Source organism: Aethalodelphis obliquidens, unplaced genomic scaffold (assembly GCF_003676395.1).
Source record: "Aethalodelphis obliquidens isolate GAN/ISIS:26980383/991018 unplaced genomic scaffold, ASM367639v1 scaffold68, whole genome shotgun sequence".
In the NCBI taxonomy this organism is placed as follows: Eukaryota; Metazoa; Chordata; class Mammalia; order Artiodactyla; family Delphinidae; genus Aethalodelphis; species Aethalodelphis obliquidens.
Window position 1 is genome coordinate 9,207,619 of NW_020838012.1, and position 22,358 is coordinate 9,229,976.

Sequence of the window (22,358 nt, forward strand, 5' to 3'; positions counted from 1 at the left end):
GGAAACCAAACCTTTAGGTTGAGGGGAATGTTTGAAGCTTTGGGGCCCCTTTGAGGAACAGCAGGAACTTTGCTGTGCTGTGGGGTACTGAGCAGGAGATGTAGCTAGAGAGATGGGTGGGCCACGTTAAGGAAAGTGTGGGAAGCCACTGGAAGATTTTAAACAACCTGAGTCGCACATTCTTCTGTGCATTTTAGAAAGATCACTGTCTGCCCTGCAGAGCTAAGGGGAGAGAGACTGGAGAAGGAGACGAGGTGGGAGGGAGGCATTGTAATCCAGGCCAAAGATGTTGGTGTGGTGAGTTGAGCTAGTGCCAGTGGGACAGAGTTGAGAGATATTTAGACTTTACAGGTGACACAGAAAAATTTAGTGATCGATTGGATGTGGAACAAGACAGGGCAGGACCAAGGATAACTCCAGGAGTCTGACTGGGAGTTACTACTGACATTCATGGTCTTAGAATAGAGAAGGGACCAGTTGTGGGGAGGAGTTGTTTTAGACTTGTGAATTGCAAGAGGTCTTAACATTTTCTTGTAATTAATGAATATTTTAATAAATTTAATAAATATACAGTGGATATAAGTCATGCACATTTTTCATGCAATTCAAAGATTTTAGGTGGGAGGCCAAGAAGAAATGAGAGAGAAAATTTCAACGAGATTCCGATTGTTAATGAATCTGTGGCCAGTCAAGACTGAGCTAAGAGCAAGGTCAGATGCAAGCCCACTCTGAGTTGCATCCTTGATCATTGACTGGTTTCTTAATGTTAGTCAGCTGTCCTGTTGGTCAGTCATGAGATGTAATGGGGGCAGGAGAGGGGGTGACGGTGGGCAGGAAGCAGAGATTCATCAATGTCACTAAGGATGTGTAAGGGTTTTGAAAAGCATACAATAGTATACAAATGCGGGGCAGATAAATTCATTCAAACCAATATTTATTGACAGATTTTCAGGCCAGATAACTTGGAGTAGTGCTTCACAAACTATAATGTGTACAGGAAGCACCTGGAGATCTTGTTAAAGCCTGGATTTCAATTTTGCAGATGGAGATGGGGAGGCCAGTCTGAGGTTCCAAATGTCTAACAAGCTCCCCGGTGATGTTGAGTCTCTAGGTCCATGTACCACTCTTTAAGCAGCAAAAGGTTAGAAAGTTTATGCTGTAACTGGGAAACGTACATATATTTCTTTCCTTTGTTTTACTCAATAATATTTCACAAAGTGTTATCCAAATACAAAGAGAGTTCAGTAGGTACTTTAGCATGATAGGCCTTACAGAATTCTTCAGACAGCCTTCCCCGTGAAGAACAATAAGCAGACAGGGGAAAAAAGTGGAGGGGTAGAATTTACCAATTTGAGTATTTCAGCACGGAAACTGCATAAGTTTTTCTGTGAGACCGCATGGAACGTTGCAACAGTACTAAATTCTGTACAAATAATCACTGAGCTCTTAGGCTCCTGATTTATGCTTCAAAGTAAAATTTGAGTTACTTTATGCAGAGTCAGCGAAGTTTATGTTTCCTAATGTCTCTTCCTTTTTGAACTTTTATTTTAAAAGTCTAAAGTAGGAGGAACCAAGCCTGCTGGTGGTGATTTTGGAGAAGTCTTGAATTCGACTGCAAACGCTAGTTCCACCACCACGGAGCCTCTTCCAGAACAGACACAGGAGAGCCTGTGAGATTCCTACCTTTGTTCTGCTACTCACTGCCAGATGCTGCAAGCGAGATCCAAGCACATCTTGTCAACATTCATTGCCATGAATTTCCACCAGATGTGCTTTTGTTGAGCTTTACATATTCCTTTGACCAAATAGTTGTGGGTTGAACAATGTAAAAATATCTTAACCTCTATTCCTGGGAAACACCCTTTTATGTGCATTTAAGGCCCTTTATTTAGAAAATATCATTATAAAAACATATATAGTACCTGGAGATCCTCACTAGAATGATCTAAGAAGCTGTGGGTTATCATAATTGCTTTCCTACTTTACAAAATTGCTCTGGATCTGGGATACCAGTTTGATCTTTGTCTTCTATACAATTTTCTTTTTTCCTCTTTGAATCTCTGTATATTTGATTCCTAGGTAAGATTGTTCTTTAAAATTTTCTGTATCCTGGTTATTAAAAGTTTTGGCAAATTGTTCTTTACCTCCAAGGGAAGAACTACCAGGTACAAAAAATATTTTCAGATAAATATTGTTTTGGAATAAGTTATCTTACATCTTGGGTGTTTGAAGACACCAGACTAAATATTCAATTTATTATAGTTTTGTAAGTGACAGTATGTACAGACAGTAATTCAAAATCCTAGGCGACTTGAGAGTGGAGCCCTCACATCCTTGTTTATCACCATCTGTGACAGTAACCATTTCAGTGTCATGGTCATTATGCGTCATGGTTATTGTGCCACTTACAGCTACTTATTTTGCACCAGATTAAAATTTTAGTTTTGGAATAGACTGTAAGTTAATGTTCTGAATCAAGCATATTGTATTATCAATAGGTTGAAATATGAACACTGTCCTCAAACATTCAGTTCAAAAGCCTGAAAGATTTTTAGATCTAGGTAGCTGAAAAGTGCTAAAATCAATCACATTAGGGGAAACACTGTTGACTTCATTTAATTCATTTAGCAGCATTTACAGTAAGAAGCACACATGACTAATATAACTTGAAAAAATTTTATACTAAGGGGTTGGTGATAACTCCTGAGGATTTAATGCATTAATAAAAATCAACTCATCATTTTCTACTTACTTGTTTTCAGTGTGTTCGAAATTACAAAATGATACTGTAGATATTGCCCCCTGCTTTGAAAACTGAGTGTCAGGGCTGAATGAACCAAAGCCTCTGGAAGTATCTGCATGGAGGCCAAGGTACTCTATTAATTCTAATGACTACTTACTCATCACCATCTTTTTCTTATGCTGTGTATGGTTATGGCCTACAATGTTGTATTTGTTATTTATCAAGTTGTGATTGTTTTATTATTGTTTATGCCAAATGTTAATTGCCAAGCTTGGAGTGACCTAAAGCATTTTTTAAAAGCATGACTAGATTTACTTTGGGATAAATTATCTTATCCAAATCTGAAAAGCTACAAGTGTTGATTGTTATAAAATATTGATAACATGCTGCCATTCTTGATTGCTGGAGCTTTTGTTAGCACTTCAGATGCAACTGAAACTATGCTCTATTACATGTGAAAAGCTTAATAAATTGTGTATATCAGTAGTATAGGTCTCAATATTTATTATGAGACCAGTGGTCTGGAAACAGCTTGTTGTGTTACATAATCAACCGGTATCTATGCTTTAAAAAAAAAAAAAGGCCGTTTTTTACCATCTGCTTTAAATCACTGCTTCATGGTATTAGACTACCATAAATTATTTACTTGAAAAGGCTTTAAGGCAAAGGTTGTTGAAGCATTGTCCTAGAGGAGTCGACATGTAGAAATTTGTCTTTTTATAGAAATATTGTGGTTACTCAACATAGCTGTTAAATTATTTTTTCAACCAATTAGTCTTTCAGTTGTTTTTATCACATCTTCTTTTCATCACGTTGTTTCTTGGATGTCCAGCCCTATTGTTGTCTTTTTAGCAAAGCAAAATGGAGAAGATGGCAGTTTCTTTAGTTGAGTGAAATATCCTCAAGTCTCCTTACTTTATGAGAGAAATGATAGAACTAGGGTTGGAAGGTGGGATGGGTGTATGTGGGTATTGGTGATGGCTGTAAAAGAATAAATTGGAGAATCACTGTTCTAGACATCTACCTACACTTAATTTAGAAATGATTTAATCTATTGCAGAGTACTCTGCCTCTTAAAAGCAACAAAACAGTAGAGGGACGATAAATTTAGAAAAATAAACATCGACTTAGAAATATGATTCCAAGTAGTCTTTGTGGAAGATTCAATATTATGAATTCACAGATATTTAAGCAGTTTAGAACACAGTAATCACTAAGAACAGCAGAGAGGGGTCCCGGTCATTCTACTGTGTTTTGTGTTTGACACTGGAAAAACATAGCAACAAGAGTGAAATCTCAGATATTTAAGGATTCAAGAAGTGTGACAGAAGAAAATAATTCCTGAAATTATCCCCTTCTTACAAAGGAACTCCTTAATTTATGGAGTTTGTGGGAAATAAAGCAAGAATTCTCATACCTATGAGGCCAAAGTAATCAATGGAAGAGAGGAGAAACCATTGGATTATCCTAGTAGTAACTGAAACTACTGAAATAGAGAAAAAACATGTTGAATTTGGACTCACTACTTCTGGATCTGTTAAGGAAAAGATAATACTGTCTATTTTTTTTTGTATAGTATTTGAAAACAATAAAAATTCTATAATTTGGGCATGGGTTCTTTTGTATTACCTATCTGCTGAGGAAAGTGGGTAAATCCATTCATTATACAGCTTCTCTCCAGACCCTTCATATCCTGGGTATAGAAAGAACCAGGAGCAGCTGTATGGACTCAGTGTATCAAACAAAAACGCTACATGCTGACTACAAAAAGACATTTGTAAGTGACCATTTGCTGTATTTGTGCCAGAGAGGCTGCATAAGGCCCTATATCAGGATTGCATGTGTTTCTTTATAGCTCTTAAGACCCAGATGAAAAATCAGATTTTTGCCCATAATGAGGAGACGTTTGGCCATTAATTAGTGACTGTCCCATTGTAATTGGATTAATTATAGAGACCATATTGGTTTACGGTTAATAATAAAGCATTATCACTTTTAAGTAAACCTACAATCCATAGATTTCAATTTCCACGTTCTGATTGTGAAATAAAAATGAACCAAAATCAAAATGAGCCAAAAGAACTCACTTTTAGTTTGTGAGCCCTGAGAGGGCAGGGCCTGCATGTGCCTATCACCTGCCAGGATTTTACTTAAATAAAACGCTACTTGGTGACTTTCACTTTAACACGCTTCATCTCAATGTGCTTTCAAGTTTTCCTCTTGGTTTCTAGAATTAATTCTTTTCTCATTTTCCAGTTTGACTATTCTCTGGTATTCTCTTCTTCCAACTCCTTAAATGTTATTGCCTATCTCTAGTCATCTTCTACACAGTCTCCTTAATGACTGTATTCATCTCTATGGTTGAAATGACTGTCTTTACAGTAATACTCATATCTTTCCGGTGTATCACTAGCCCTATCTTTATTCCAGGTTTTCATGCATGTTTGAGAGGCATGAACTTCTAAATCACCTTCTGGTCACCTCCACCTAGCCACTAATAGCCACTATTTATTGAGCTTTTAGTGGGTGTTGGGCATTTCACACCCATTTCCTTTAATTCCTCACTCAAGGATGTGGTGCTGTCACCATTTGATAGATGAAACCACAGTCAGTAGACATGGAGCCAGAACTTGAATTACTTTTTTATTCACTTGTCATCTGCCATTACTAATATCTTTAAAAAGCATACTAACAATTTGAAAGCTATATGGGAAGAAAGAAGCTTGTGTTTTTAAAAAATCAAGAAGGAAAGTGTGGTTCAAGGAACACAGCAGGATCAGAAGTGCCATGATGTTGAAATACTGCCATTAGGGTTGTTTTTACAATTGGCACTGATACAGGCAAGGACAGTGTGCAGATTCACTCAGTCCTTTACCCTCTCTCTCATTTGATGCTTCTGATGCGCTACCAAAGGCAGAGAACTAGGCATACTTGAAGTCAGTTGATGCAAACTTACTCTTATCCATTAAAAACATCAGGGTTTGTCTCCAAATGCATTATCACAGTACTGAAGGAATTTATCATCTGGCTGAGGTAGGACACGAAGATAATACATCTACTGAATTTTAGAGCTGGGATATTAGTAATCCCATTTGTTCTGTAGATGCTGATTTAGTTAAGTTTACAAAACACTTCCTTAAATTTAAGACAGAGGCTAATAACTTGGTTTTACGTGAGGAAACCAAATCAGCAACATTAAATTGGCTTCCCCGCGATGGGGACGGGAGGTCGAACTAGAGCTAAGAACACTGGTCAACACTCTTTACAATTTACCACACTTTTTCCTGAAGGGAAACAAGTAGCAAGAGCCATAAAAAGTAATGCAAAAATATCTTCGGCAAGACTGCATTAATGGTCAAGGGAAAGACACGGTTTATGCACCAAAAGGGAGAACTCACCTGGAGTAGAATTTATCTTAAGCTCTCCACCGAATTTAAGGACTGCCGAACAGGTGGCTAGTAATAAGTTGTATGTGATTCATACAGTCACGCACCATTCTAAGGTTAGTGCACTTCTAGGGTTCTGTCTGCTGTCTACGCAGTTGATGAGAACATCAGAGTTTTAAAATCCACAGTCAAAAGCATTATTGGGAATTCCCTGGTGGTCCAGTGGTTAGGACTGTGCGCTTTCACTGCTGAGGGCATGGGTCCAATCCCTGCTCGTGAAACTAAGATCCCGCAAGCTGCGCAGCGCGGCCAAAAAAAAAAGTCTCAGTCAAGAGCATTATTAAAATAGGGGCTGTAGTCATACATAAAACTTCCTTCTGTCCAAGTACTTGTAAATGAGCTGGAAAAGTGCTTGCTACCTCCCTCCAGATAACTGCGCATTAATATAAAAATGCTGGGTAGAAGCTGGGTGGACAGCTTAATTCATAAACACTTCAAGCATGGAGTTAGGCTCGGTTTTGAAGAAGGTGGGCAAATTCTGGCAATTAACATGGGGCGGGTAGGGAGAAAAGCATAAGTGAGGGTGGGCCTCTGGTGGTGTATGTTTTGGCATTACGAAATTCCTTAATTCCCTAGAAGGGATTGTAGCTAAGAGGTGACCAAAAATGTCTCAAGTTAATATTTTTGTAACGAAACTTAGATCCGGGATTTCACAAGTGTTTGCGCCCTACCATGTGCCCGCTGTCAGGTATTCAACAGCAAAATTCCTGCCCTCAGTTTACAAATCGAGAGAGCAGACGCTAAACAAAAGTACTAGTAAGTAAACTACGTGGCATATTGTCTGGGATTCCAATTCTAAATAAGATAGTCAAGGAGAACCTCGCATTTGAGCAAAGACCTGAAGAGCGGTGGCGACCAGAGAGCGCCTTGGGGCCATCTGGGGAAGACCTGCAGGCGGCGGGGCCAGCAAGAGTCGCATTACCAGAATTTACAGCAGTACAGGCCCAAAGGGCACCGGCGAGGGCGAAATTGCTCCGAGTCAAAACCCTTTACATGCAAAACTTAGCGGGTCGCTGCTAGCAGGGGACTTGAGCCACCAAGGATTTAGTCCCCCAATTTTACCTTAAGTCTCTCTCACACCACCCTTCTACCTTACACCGATTAGGCCACGCCCACCGGCCCACAGTGCTCCGCAAGTGGGCGGACCTCTCATTGCCCCGCCCCGTGACCTGCACGTTCGCGGAAAAGCCAAAGGTCAGAGGTTGTGGAGCCGTCATGGCGACGCTGTGCCGGACCCGTGCCGTGACTGCCGACAGTCATTTTCTGCGAGTGCTTCTCTTCTTTCGGCCCTGTCGAGACGCAGGCACTGAAAGTGGCTCCGGAAGCGAGAGTTCTGATTCCACGGAGCCTAGGCCGCGCCTAGGCGGCTTCGCGAGCTCTTTGAAGCGGCACTCAGAGCTGCAGCGGAAGGCGGAGCTCGGGCGGATGAGAGTGAGTTGTGGGAGCTAAGCCAGCGACGCGTTGGCGGGCGGGGCCCGCCGTTGTGGGTGGAGCCGGGAGCCGGGACGGAGCCCGGCGTAGGGGGTGGGCCCGGCAGGGTGGGTGGGACCGAGAGGCGGGGACGGGGCCCGGCGTAGGGAGTAGAGTTGGGGGCCGCGGTGTGGCTTGTCCCACCTGCTGGCCACTTAGAGCGTGTGGTGGTGTTTTTCTTCCGTTTGTTGTACTTTTGTACAGTATCTACATTCTGGGTGTGCGCTGCCCACATTGCTTTGCACGCGTCTTCCACAGGCGAGTGCTGGAAGGGAAACCAGCAGCGAGCGTTGATAGTGACGCGCCTAGGGCGACTCTTGGGACTCCGAGTAAAGTTGGACTCACACTGGGAGAGGCAGGGCCCTCTGCTCCTCTTGTTCTACCCAGTAGCTGCAGTGTGGACCTTAGTGTCTGGCGTACCAGGCTCATAAATATTTCTTAATTCAGTGGAGAGGTGAATCAGAGAATTACTGTCACTATGAACTTGAGCAAGTAATGTAACTTGTCAATGCTTCACTTTCCTTTTCTGTAAATGACCTTTTGTTTTTTAATCCATCTGTCCGAGGCAATAATTTTGTAAAATGCGATAGAATTACTAGATAAATAAAATGGAAGAAATAGACGTAAATACAAGTCAGATTTTTTGAGTTAGCGGACATGAAATTGGATGTCTGGCAATATTAAACTGTATAAAAATAAACTGTCTCAATTTCTGTACTCATCGCCTTGGGAACCAGTACCAAACAGTTTACCGATGGGTAGTGTCGTGGGTTATAGAAAACTGCCCAGCATCTAGCACGGTGCTTGACTCTTAGTGGGCACTCCGTAAGTGTTTGCCCAATGCGTGAATAAATGAATAGAACAGAAAGTGCACATTTGAACTTCAGGGCAATCTGAGCAGTCTTTGAATTGAGATCTTTGTGTGACTGCTCACAAACGGTTGTATAAGTGAGGATAGGACAGGCTTGAGCATGTGAATTAAATGTGCTACTCCAGAGTAATAACTGAGCAAAAACAATTGTCAGAGTAATAAGAAAACTGAAGGTACCACATTAGTTTTATTTTAGTGTTTATTGGAAGCTTTCAGTACTTTTGTGACATATTTATGATGAGGAATATGAGTAGTTGTTAGGTATTGATGTAAAGGTTCAACTTTGTGAAAAATCTTTCACTTCACTCTTTGAAGTTTCTGGAACTATTTAATTGAAGAGTATCCTGAGATTACAAGATGAATAAAGTTCGTCTTTATTGTGTGATCAGGATTTTTGAAAAAAATTGTGAAATATAAAAATAGTATTGCAAAAGGAGCATGTAAATAGCACTGAAGGTTACTATGGGAAATATAAAAGCCCCCTTTTTCTTTTCCTCACTTTCTCAAAGCTGGAAGGTGTATTTTTAATAAATGCATACTGCTAGAGATTTTATGTATGCATATATGAATATAAGCTAATTATATATAAAAATATATATATACTTTAAAACGTACAAGTTTTGAACTACATTATTAATGTTTAACAGTGTAAGCTCTGGATTCAGACAGACTTGGTTTGAATTCTAATTTTTCTGTCATTTACTGGCTGTGTTTCCTTGGAAGGTTACTTGATATCCGTGTATCTTCTTTTCCTTTTTTTATAAAAGGAAAACCTGTCATGGGATTATTATGAGATTAAATGAATTCATTATTTAAACACTTAGCACAAGTACCTGATAATAAACACTCAGTATATTTTCATTGCTGCTGCTGAAAATTGCTATTCTCACTTAAGTATAACTTTGAATATTTTTCCTTATCATTATATATGTGTAGTGTAGTGTACTTACTGCTGTCCCTAGGTATCCACGGGGGTTTGGTGCCAGGACCCTCTGCCATACCAAAATCCCTGGATGCTCAAGTCCCTTATATAAACGGTGCAGGTAACCCTCTGCGGCTCCCGCATCTGTGAATACAGAGGTCTCACTGTATATCTCATTGAAAAAATACTTGTTTGGTATTCCATGGTGTGGATATAGCATAATTTATTTAACCAGGCCTTCACTAATGAGCTTCTAGGTTGTTTCTGGGTTTTTTTTTTCCCCTTAATACAGACAGTGGTACAGTGAGCATTTACATTTTTTTGCTTATTTATGGGATATATACTAGGTCAATGTGTACACACAGTTTGAGTTTTGATACATACAGACTGCACACTTCAACTTACAGTGCATGACAGTGCCTGTTTCCTCACCCACTTATACATGTGGGGTATTATAAGTGGATTTTCTTGGTAGTGGACAGTCAAAACAAAATACAAAAATTGGGAACTGGAGTTGTTTATCTCTCACCTCTGATACCAGTTTGTAATTTTTATCAAAATAACTGCATGTTCACATTTTTTGACTTAATAAGTAAATGCTATCAATTTGAACTCATAAAATACACTTATACCAACAAAATACTACACTTAATGTTATATATATTGGGGCTCTATGTAAGATTTAATTTGTAACATGGTTTCTGCTTAAAAAAATGTTTTTAGAAGGTAAACGGTTTGCTGTTCCCTAAACAAAGCATTATTTCTTTACCTTTGCTCTTTCCCCTAGAATTAGCTTCCCTGCCTGCAAATTCCATAGTAAAAATCACCTGTTCTTTTAGGCCTTGGTCATTTCACCAATCAGGTGAAACTCCTTCTGAATGTCTTGGGGCTTTGTTTTATGCTACCTTTATTTTACACACACAACTCTTTAAGTTATATTAGAGCCATTTGTGAACTTGTTTTATCCCGTCTCCTAGATTGTAATTCTTGAAGGTCGGGATAGTTTTTTATTTACCCTTTTCATTCCTTGCATAATGCCTTACACATAAGTAGGGATTTAATATATATTTGTTGATATGAATTGGAATAAGATTTACACAGTTTGATGTCCGAATAACTATAAATGAGAAATAACATCTCGTGTTATTGGATTAAAATGTATATATACATAGGAATGAAAGTTGACATCCTACCCATTGGTTTAATTCTTACTCTCAAAGTGCAGACATGTATATATATGTGCACCTCAAAAATAAGTGATATTCAGTAAGAGCCAAGCAAGTGATCCTTAAAAGGGACTTTCCCCTGCAGGCAGGAATTTAATCAAGGACAGTTCATCGTGAATTCCCTATCCTAAAATTTCAGTGAGGTTACCAGTTAAAGGAATCTCAAGTTTAAATGACCTGAAAGGCCATTTACTCATCCATGCTCACTTATCCATTATCTTTTCCTTGATTCATTAGCTTTAAGATTGGTTTATGCATGTATCTCTTTAAGTGTTTTTTTGTTTGTTTATTTTTTTTTAGGATGGGACCAAGTCCTTTTCATTTTTGTAACCAACATAACACATACTTATGAATACAGGACCTGGTAAATGTTTGCTAAATACATTTTTAAAGTCAAATACCTTTTTTCCTTTTTTTTTTTTTTTTTTTTTTTTTTTTACTATTTTAAAAACTTTAACCCTTTTATGTCACTTAGACAATAGAGATTTGTAGAACCTGTTAAGCCGATGGGGAGCTATGGTATAGTGAAAGATCCACCTTATAGCCACAGGGTGGCAATAGTTGAGCAAAGAATTGGTTTTCTGCTTTATGAATATTACTGTTTCTTAACAGTAGAGGGGGGCATATTACTTTTCAGCACATTGAAAAAATGGTTTGCAAGAGTTTTTGAGGCTACACAGAATGTTTTTTTTTTTAAGATGGAGAATAACATTTTATTTTAGCTTATTTATGTAGAATACTGATGTTATACTTTATAGTTTCATTTTAGCAATATATTAGATAGAGTTTATGTAAATATTTTTAAATGTTATTTTTTACTTTTTCATGAATATTTCTTATCGGTACTTTTTATTTCAAAATGCTGGAATATTCCAGAAGATAGAATATTTAAATCAGCTGTTTTGTCCTTTCAGAATACTGGGAAAATCCAAAAAATAGCTTACTTGAAGGATTTGTTTCAATTCTCTTATTTTTAGTATAAGTTTTAAGTCTTCTAAATTCATAAAATAGCAGTATTATACAGCTTTATTTAACCCTTTGTTTTCTCACTAGTTTTATATTGACAACTTAAAAAATTACACAAATGTTTTAAAAACTAATATGTAAAGGAATGATGAAAAATATTTCTGGTTTTAACCATGGTGCTCCCTGGTTTTTACATTAGAGAATTTTAGGAGAGGTATCTCCAACTAATAAATAAAACCTTCTGAAATGTCTAGTTTCACAGTAGAGTCTAACATTTTCAAAGCAGGTTTAGAGGAAATGACCAGCTAATATAAAAACAATGAAAGAGTGTATTGAGGTAGATATAAATCTCTAGGGAAAATAATTTTTTTAATCAACAGCTATAATATACCTATAAATAATACTATACACTTCCTACAAAGAAAAGATGAATATATTCTGTATGTATTTTGTTTTGTGGGTGGTCATATGCTCTGATCATACGCAGTCAGACTCTTAGGACTTCTCAAGTCAGCATTAGCTTTCACTAGTTGAATATCTTTCTTAACTCTTATTTTTGCTCAGGCATCTCACTCCCTTCTTTTAATGTGTTTGGATTTTGCTTTGTTTTTTCTTTTAAAGGTTATATTAAGATTTTCTCTTTTGATTAATTGTTCTAATGTGATTACAACTCTTAAGTTTGTTTTTATCTATAGGTATTAAATAACATAGGAAATAAAGGAAACTATCACATTTGAGTGGAGCCTGGTTTGTAGGGATTTGGGCCTGCACCTGGTAAAATGCCTAGTTGGTCAGTAGTCTGGGACATGTGAGATACAGAAGCAATCCCTGCTGTCATGGCAGCTTTGTTCTTGAACCCACTGGGGAGGTGAGCAGGAGTGGCTGGGGAAAGAGGTTGACTGACCTCCACATGACTAGTTATCTTATCCCTTGATTATTAAGATTCTTTTCTGCAGAAGAAATGATTCACATTTATTTTCTCACTCTGTCCATTCTATCTTCCTATCTTCCCAGACCTTCCCAGACCTTCTTGTTATCTATTTCCCAGTCATGTTCCTGCTAAATCCCTGACCATCCAGCAAAATCTTTAGTCACTTCACACGAATCAATATAGATCCCACCTTAGGCCATCTCTCTTTCCAGGCAAAATGATCATTCAAGTATATGCTCAAAGTCCTTTACTGCTGTCATTCAAAGGTACTCTAGCTCTGCACTACACTTCACCTAGGGAGGTCTGTCAGAATCTCATTCTACGTGTATATACTGCCACTGCCACATCTGCTGGGTTGTAAAACTCAAGTAGTAGAAGAGCTTACCTGATAGCCTAGACCTTTTACAGAGCCTTGTATTGTTCTGGGCACCACTCAAAACTGGCAACTTTTGGGGTTACTCGGTAAAAGAGTTGAAGAAGCATGTCCAAATGAGGTATTTGTTGCCTACAAAATTCAAAGAGACCCACTAGGCATTGAGCTTCTTTCTTAGTGGTAAGAAAGGGTAAGTTGACTTAGCCCAGACCATTGGCTCCCTAGGAATTTCACTAAGGCCCAGTATTTTTGTGGGATTTATTTCCCACCCACTGGCATATATGTGTCTTACCATGTGTCAGGAGGAGTTGCAGCTTTCTGCTTCCAGGTCTAATCAGCATATGAAATGGAGCAGCATGCTGTCCAGTGGAATGGAGTGGCAATCAAAGTCTTTGTAGACTAGATTGTGGCATAGAGCTAGAGAATTAATGTAACCTGGAGGTATATAGTCTTTACTAGCAGGTCTAGAAAAAGAAAGCATTTGTTAGATAATTATTGCATACCAGGTGCTGGAGGATATTTGATTTGCTCCAGCCATGAAATGACATCTGGAATAGCTGAAATCGGAGTTACCACTTGATTAAGTTTATGATAATAAATTGTCATTTTCTAAGACCTGTCTGTTTTCTGCAGGGCCTCATAGGCAAGTTGAATGGGCATGTGGTAGGAATCACCACCGTGCATCTTCCAGGTCCTTGATAGTGGCACTAATTGCTGCAATGCCTCTAGGAATGTGGTATTGCCTTTGATTTACTTGTTTGGTAGGTAGGGGAAGTTCTACTACCTACCAAACAAATTCATCTTTTACTTGACCTTCTGTACCTTAATAGCCTTCACTCCACAGATCAAGGAACCAGTGTAGGGATCCTGTCGGTTGCTGAGTATACCTATTCCAGTTGTGCATTCTGGAACTAGGGAGAGAACTATAGAGCAGATTCATGGGATAGAGCTGAGCTAAAACTCCATTTATCACGTGATCTCCGTAAGCCCCTGTTCTGACTGGCACTGAGTTGGTTCTTGAAGAGTTAGCATCAGTTCAGATAATCCCTGAAAGGTCTGATGATTTTTCCTTCCTCAGTGAACATTCTGGTAAATAGCCACAGCTCCTTTGGGGAAAGCTAGAAGGAAGATGGGTGATATAAATGTTTGCTTTTGTAGCGGGATCTTTCCTCAAGGGGACACAACCTTCATTCAGAAGGCTTGGTGTCTGAGAATTGCTTCAACTTTGGGAATTGGTTGAGGGGCCTTGATATTCATATGTGGTATTCAAGTCAGACTTCTGTTCTCTAGAACTAGAGTTTTCCCATCTATTTTATTTCTAAGGACACCATGACCAACCAGCCAACACCAAAGAGCTCTACAGGTCAGATTAGTTGGATTGCTGTTAGGCTCTGCTGCATCATGATAACGGTGCCCACCATGTTGTTGGCTAGTAAGTGCTGGCTTGACTCCTGCCACATTATCTACGTTGAATTCAGGGAGCTCTTGTTGGCAGCAGTTCTCACTGTCAGTCCTGGCCTACAGAGAATCACTGCCACACAGCTTTCAGGAATGTTGGTGCTCCCTTCACACAGGTACTTCTCTTAACCTTGGTGAAGTGAGTATCTTATAGATCCTCTTGGGGGCCATAGTAAGGAGTGGTGAACAGATCATAAACAGTAAATTCACTCCAGCATTCCATTCACTTCAAGCCTTTGGATACCTTTCTTTGTGGTATACTGAGGAAGTTCTGGTATTTCAGCTTCATCTAGTATAGCCTATAACTCTCAGCCATTTAAGCTAATGTATTGTATCTGAATCTCTGCTTAGTGAGCCTATATTGGTAAATTTGGCTCAAGGCAACACTGTCTTCCTCTCACCCTGATCCAGTATCCTTAGGATCCATTCCCACATATATCCTCAATTTCTGTGGATATAAATTAGCAAAATCATGCAAATCATTCTGGTTATCCAGTCTCCTCTTGTAACTATATTTCTCCCTATCCGGCATAATTATTCTCCTACTCTATGATATACCTCTATTATAAAGGTTTCTAAACTTTTTTGATAATGCCCCTTCATTAAGAAATTTTTGAACACATCTTCCAATATTTACTTTATTTATTTCATTTATTTATTTTTGGCTTTGTTGGGTCTTCGTTGTGTGCAGGCTTAGTCTAGTTGCAGCGAGCAGGGGCTTCTCTTCATTGCAGTACGCGGGCTTCTCATTGTGGTGGCTTCTCTTGTTGTGGAGCACAGGCTCTAGGCACGCGGGCTTCAGTAGTTGTGGCATGCGGGCTTCAGTAGTTATGGCTTGTGGGCTCTAGAGCGCAGGCTCAGTAGCTGTGGCGCACAGGCTTAGTTGCTCCACGGCATGTGGGATCTTCCTGGACCAGGGCTCGAACCCGTGTCCCCTGCATTGGCAGGTGGATTCTTAACCACTGTGCCACCAGGGAAGCCCCAATATTTACTTTAAAAAGATTTATGTACTACAGTACTATTTATTATACACATTTTAAAGCATTCACAAAAAACAACAGTTTAAAGGGTGAAGTAAAAAAACCATCACTAGAAGTTCCAGAAGTTTCTTCTTTTGTTCTCTGGGTTATCATGGAGATAACTGTGCTTTCACATTTACTTGCCTTCTTTCCTTCAGCCTGCTCTCTAGGTTTGTATTCCTTGGTCCCAAGTCTCCTAAATCTTTCTGTGCACAGTCTCCCTTTAAGCTTCTCACAAGTGTTTCTTGCTTTCTTCCTCGATTTCGCTTGATAACACTACTTCTCAGATGGGTCTGAGAAGAAAAGGAGTCATTTTGGTTCTTGCTTCTCTACCATTTCAGACCACTGTTGTGTTAGAAATATTTAAGGAAAGATTTCTTGATAGAAATCTTCTCAATTCTTTGAGTTTTATTCTTCAGCATTTGACTCACAGCTTTTCTCTTTTCCCCTTCTTACTTGCCATCTTCATGGACTTCAGCATGTACATCGATGACTTTACTAACACTTGGGCAACAGAGATGCACATCGTATTCTAAGTATCATATTCTTAGACCTTCATTTCTACTTTCTTTTACTTGCAGATATACCATAATTTGTATGTATACAAATTCATTATCACTTGGAACGCTATCTTCAAGTTCTCAAACTACTGAGCCCTCTTGGACCACAGTTTTACCCTCTTCACCTTCTCCATTTCCTGAATCCCACCTTTATCTACCAGTCTATCAACTTTTTTTCTGGGTCTACCTTTCTTCATACTCAGTCTGGAACTACTTGGCAGCCGTTCTATCTTAGGATCTCACTCCCTTAATCTTTTGTCTTGCCTTCCATCCTAGATCTCCCTAAATGCAACTGACATTGCTCCTATACCTGGCCTGCCATGTGCTCCTGGGTCTGCTGAGTGCAGGGTTTTTCAGTCTTGGCACTGGTGACACTTCGGACCAGATAATTCTTTGCTGTGGGGGCTGCCCTGTACATTGTTAGGTGTTTAACAGCATCCCCGGCCCCTACCCCGTGCATTCCAGTAACATCCCCAGTCATGGGAATCAAACATGTCTTCAGGCATTGACAAATGTCCCCGGGGAAGAAGGGGGATTTGGGGGGTGGGGAGAGGGAGGGCAGGCAAAATTGTTCTGTTTGAAAACTACTAGGGTTATCCATAAAACTTGATGGTGACTGGGTCTATAAGAAATTGATTAATATTTTGTTTAAAGCTACATTTTAGGAGGTGTTTGCCCTGTCAGAGGCACAGTTTGAGAGCTTTACGTATAGTCATGTGTTTATTTAATCCTCACAACAACCCTGTAAAATAGGTATAATTATTAACCCCATTTTATAGGTGAGTAAACAGCAGCACAGAGAGTCTAAGTGCATTGCCCCAACCACAGAGCTGGTAAGTGGTACCGCCAGGACGTGAACCATGTGGTTTGACTTCAGAGCCTTCAGGAGCCCGCCCTCCTACTCCAGGCCTTGCTAATTGCTGGTACCTTGCCAAAGACCTGTCATTTCGATTCTTTTCTTTCCTGATGGGCTAAGTTACCTATTGCTGCATAACCAACCCTCCTAACTTATTTCTCTAGACAATTTATTCAATTATTATTATGTTTTTTAGAGAAGAGAAAAAAAGTTTATTGTATTTATTTTGCCAGGGCAATAAATGCCTTATTATTAGGTATTGTGCACTTGGCCTTTCTGCCACGTGTTCTGTGCTTGACAGAAAATTGCCTTCCCTGCCTGTATTCTTTTAATTATTCCCTTTGTTTTCAGCCTCTCTTCTCATTCCAGCTTTCTATAATTCCTGGCCTGATGGAGTCCAGCACCTTTATGGGATTCTTCAGAATAGATTGACTTATTTTCACACTGCATGTGTTTTTAGCTGCAGTTTCCTTCATTCTGCTTCACTGGTTACCACCCTTCTACATGTTTTCAGTCCACTAAATAGTTGTTGAAATCTCATATACTTTTTGTCTCCATTTTCTTCTCTTTAATACTGAGGGTTTGTAATTTTTTCGTTCATTTTACCATCTGAATGGAATTTCAGGAGGGGAAAAGAGAAATGTAAGTACTCATTCTGCCATCTTGAACCACTAATCCATTAATTTTACTAAAAGAGCATTGTTACGAGCATAACATTTACTGGTTAGGGTTGAGGAAACTGAAGTTGTTGCAGCACAGTTAATAGAAGGGAGTCTTTTTTTTGTAATACATAAACATTTATATCATTCTGATATCTTTTTTAAACATCTTTATTGGAGTATAATTGCTTTACGATGGTGTGTTAGTTTCTGCTTTATAACGAAGTGAATCAGCTATACATACACATATATCTCCATATCTCCTCCCTCTTGCATCTCCCTCCCACCCTCCCTATCCCACCCTTCTAGGTGGTCACAAAGCACCGAGCTGATCTCCCTGTGCTATGTGGCTGCTTCCCACTAGCTATCTATTTTACATTTGGTAGTGTAAATATGTTCATGCCACTCTCTTACTTCGTTCCCGCTTATCTTTCTCCCTCCCCATGTCCTCAAGTTCATTCTCTACGTCTGCGTCTTTATTCCTGTCCTGCCCCTAGGTTCTTCAGAACCTTTTTTTTTTTAGATTCCATATGTATATATTAGCATATGGTATTTGTTTTTCTCTTTCTGACTTACTTCACTCCGAATGACAGACTCTAGGTCCATCCACCTCACTACAAATAACTCGATTTCGTTTCTTTTTATGGCTGAGTAATATTCCATTGTATATATGTGCCACATCTTCTTTATCCATTCATCTGTCGATGGACACTTAGGTTGCTTCCATGTCCTGGCTATTGTAAATAGAGCTGCAGTGAACATTGTGGTACATGACTCTTTTTGAATTATGGTTTTCTCAGGGTATATGCCCAGTAGTGGGAGTGCTGGATCATATGGTAGTTCTATTTTTAGTTTTTTAAGGAACCTCCATACTGTTCTCCATAGTGACTGTATCAATTTACATTCCCACCAACAGTGCAAGAGGGTTCCCTTTTCTCCACACCCTCTCCAGCATTTATTGTTTGTAGATTTTTTGATGATGGCCATTCTGACTGGTGTGAGGTGATACCTCATTGTAGTTTTTTTATATATAAATTTATTTTATTTTTATTTATTTTTGCCTGCGTTGGGTCGTTGTTACTGTGGGTGGGCTTTCTCTAGCTGCGGAGAGACGGGGCTACTCTTTGTTGTGGTGCGTGGTCTTCTTATTGCGGTGGCTTCTCTTGCTGCGGAGCACAGGCTCAGTAGTTGCGGCGCACGGGTTTAGTTGATCCACGGCATGTGGGATCTTCCTGGACCAGGGCTCAAACCAGTGTCTCCTGCATTGGCAGGCAGCTTCTTAACCACTGTGCCACCAGGGAAAGCCCCTCATTGTAGTTTTGATTTGCATTTCTCTAATGATTAGTGATGTTGAGCATCCTTTCATGTGTTTGTTGGCAATCTGTATATAGAAGGGAGTCATTTTTAAGTTACTTGTCAGAGAAGACACATGATGAAATGTTTTTCTTGCTAACTAATATGAATAAAGTACATAGAGCATTTCATTATTTTTGTTATTGTTTATGTTTAAAAAGGGACTGGGTAGGATTTGTCTTCCCTTTTCAATAGTTTATTACTTTAAAAAAACATTTTTATATTTTAGAATATTTAGGAATTCCTACTACTCAACTTGGTAGGTATCCAGTCTTTTCATTTACAAATGAGAAGGCAGACCTAGAGAGGTTAAAAGACTTATTACTCAAGATTTTTTAGTTATTTAGTCGCTGAGTTGACCATAGAACCCAGATTTCCTAAATATTTCTGTTATTCTACTGTACTATGTCCTTACTTTTAAGTTTTAAAATAATGTTTCTCTCTACTTTCCACCTGTTGAGGCAGTTGTATTTAAATCGCTGTTCAGCCTATCATGTGGCTGTGAGAAGCAGGTATGGTGATCGTCTGTGAAATGAGGTGGCTGGACTCGCTGATATCTTTGTGTTTCCTTTAGTGCTAGTAGCCTCTGATTCCAAGCTATGTATTAAATGTCTTCATATGCATTATGTTTTTTTTAAGTTTATTTCTTTTTTTAAATTAATTAATTAATTAACTTATTTTCGGCTGTGTTGGGTCTTCGTTGCTGTGTGTATGGGCTTTCTCTAGTTGCGGCCAGCGGGGGCTACTCTTCGTTGTGGTGCATGGGCTTCTCATTGTGGTGGCTTCTCTTGTTGTGGAGCTCGGGCTCTAGGTGCGCGGTCTTCAGTAGTTGTGGCTCATGGGCTCTAGAGCGCAGGCTCAGTAGTTGTGGCACATGGGCTTAGTTGCTCCATGGCATGTGGGATCTTCCCGGCCCAGGACTTGGACTCGTGTCCCCTGCATTGGCAGGTGGATTCTTAACCACTGTGCCACCAAGGAAGTCCCTGCATGATAGTTTTATACATACATACATATGTACATAGGCTTTATATATTAAAAAATTTTAAGTACTACATATTCTTTGTGTTCTAGATTTTCTAATATAAATAATATAAAGAGGGCTTCTCTGGTGGCGCAGTGGTTGAGAGTCCGCCTGCTGATGCAGGGGACACGGGTTCATGCCCCGATCTGGAAAGATCCCACATGCCGCGGAGCTTCTAGGCCCGTGAGCCATGGCCGCTGAGTCTGTGCGTCCAGAGCCTGTGCTCCGCAACGGGAGAGGCCACAACAGTGAGAGGCCCGTGTACCGCAAAAAAAAAAAAAGAAAAAATAATATAAAGAAAAAAGTTCTATATGTAAATTTTTACAGTTAACATTTGATATATTTCTTTTGAGGAATTTGTATCTATATAATATTACTGTAAACATATTTGTAAATTTATGTAAGTATGTATATGAATATGTGCACCATGGGAGTTCCCTGGTGGTCTAGTGGTTAGGATTTGGTGCTTTCACTGCCGTGGCCTGGGTTCAATACCTGGTTGGGGAACTGAGATCCCACAAATCGTGTGGTGTGGCAAAAAAAAAAAAAAAAAAGTGCACTATTATTTTTAACTATCTACCAGACAGACAGTGTTCCCTAAAATTTTATGGTTATCAGAAACCTAATAAGTGTGAAAATAACTTACTCTCTTACTTCTGCTGCACTGCTCTCCCACCTCGTCAGTGGCTCCCCTTTTCCCTTGCTTTCTACAGCCAATTGGGTATCAAGTCTTTGCTGTACTGTTTGGTAAATAGCTCTGTATCCCTTCTTCCCTATGGCCACTGCTTCAGTGTAGGCCCTTTATCATCTCTGCCCTAGTTACTGGAGGAGCTTCTCAACAGTTTGCCCCCTTTCCATTTCCCCCCCCACCCTTTCTCTGGTCCATTTTGCATACTGCTGCCAAAGTTTTTTTTTTAAAACAAAGAACAAGTACTGTCACCCCATTAATGAGAAACTTCTTTTGATTTCCCACTGCTTATAGGATAATGTCTAACCCACTTAGCCTTTGGTATAGGACTCTTTACAACCTGAATGAGGGTAGCAATTGTTTTCAGCAATTTTTGGACCCTAATGTCTTCTCATGTTCGTTTAACTGTTTCATATATTTTCATATCAAGGCTAGAACGGAGTCTGGGGTACATGACAGGCCTCGGTATTCAACACATATTTGATGAATGAATGAATGAAAGTGGAACTATTACCTCTATCTGTAATTCATTTACCTTCCCCTGTTCTATCTGGGCAGTGCTATTCAACTTTCAGGCTTCAAAGGGAAAAAACAGTACAGCAGAGTAACAGGAACACTTTGGAAATCTGAGATTTATGACCAATACTTAAAGGAAGCAGTCCACCTTAAGGCACCTGCTTTACCTATGACAACTTTATGAATGAACTTTGTAGCAACATTTTCCATAAGCAGGATTAGACACTGAGATCTATGATACACCCAGAAGGTGACAGTGTGCCTGGAGTCTTTGCAGTATGCAACAGCATGAGAGGAGCCTACAGTGTTGGTTGTCATCATGGATTGTGCTACATTTATTAGTTTTAGAAGCCATTTGACAAGTAAATGAGGAATTCAGAGATGATTCTAGACCATGTTTTTTTGAAGGAGGGCTTTGTCTAATTATTTGTTATAGTTTCCAAAAAGTATAGCAAGCATAGAATTTAAAAGCAAATTCAGGTATTGATCAAGGTGTCTTATACTTGTGGTAAAATCATTTCACTCACTGAAAACACATTGACTTCCATTGTAAAATATAACAAAGTGAAGGCAAAAATAATGGAACAAAAAGCAATAGCATTCTGTTTTACTTGATTTTAAAATCTCCTTTAAAATAATTATTCATAATTTTATAAAGTTTATAATGTAAATATTTCACAACACATTTACTAAAAATCTCAAGAGATCATATTAAATAGTCAAGAACACTCTATTTTCTAAAACCTAGAGGGAAATACCATTTACTATCATACTAATCTCAGCCCTTCACAGTTGTAAAGGAGATTGTTGTTTTAGGAAGAGGCCCTAGTGATGGCTGAATTATCTTCAATAAGTATTCAAGTATTAGACCTACTATTGTATCTTCCTCTCATCTGCTGTTTTAATGACACCATGGCTTTAATTGAAAGTCTACCTGCCCCCCGTCCCCCCAAAAAAAAAACAGATGAAGAAGAAGAAGAATAGATATCAACCACAGAAGCGGAGTAATGGGAAAGCAGGTTATAGGGAAAAATGGGAAGGACCTTCCCAGGTTGTAAGCAGAATGAGACCCCCAAGCTGATAACCTGTCTGGTCTTGCCTGGAACAGTGCTCTTCCCAGCTGCTCTGGATGGTATAGTGGTTCCCAGCAGAGGGTTATAGTAGCTGCACTTGTCTCTGACAGCGTACTTTGTATTACTCTCTTTGCATCAAGAGGACAATTCATAGCTGTTTCTGTGTTGAGCCTATAAGGTGTGTTTCACGCTTGGCTGTCTGCAAAA

At 39.3% G+C, this 22,358-nt stretch overlaps 2 protein-coding genes across 7 annotated transcripts in view; both read left to right on the plus strand.

The window, feature by feature from the left end:
• Positions 1-4,357, plus strand: part of TPD52 (tumor protein D52) — a 120,024-nt gene extending 115,667 nt beyond the window's left edge. For 2 of the 3 annotated variants that reach the window (XM_027089790.1, XM_027089789.1), the window contains exon 6: positions 1,555-4,357. In XM_027089790.1, the coding sequence (XP_026945591.1) occupies positions 1,555-1,674 (120 nt within the window). In that variant the 3' untranslated portion in view covers positions 1,675-4,357. The remainder of the gene's footprint in view (positions 1-1,554) is intronic. The other variant, XM_027089791.1, reaches the window with a different exon arrangement.
• Positions 4,358-6,266: 1,909 nt separating this feature from the next.
• MRPS28 (mitochondrial ribosomal protein S28) overlaps positions 6,267-22,358 on the plus strand; it is a 103,120-nt gene continuing 87,028 nt past the window's right edge. The window contains exon 1 of one of the 4 annotated variants that reach the window (XM_027089787.1): positions 6,267-7,620. In XM_027089787.1, coding sequence (XP_026945588.1) covers positions 7,405-7,620 — 216 coding nt within the window. In that variant the 5' untranslated portion in view covers positions 6,267-7,404. The remainder of the gene's footprint in view (positions 7,621-22,358) is intronic. The other 3 variants (XM_027089788.1, XM_027089785.1, XM_027089786.1) reach the window with 3 other exon arrangements.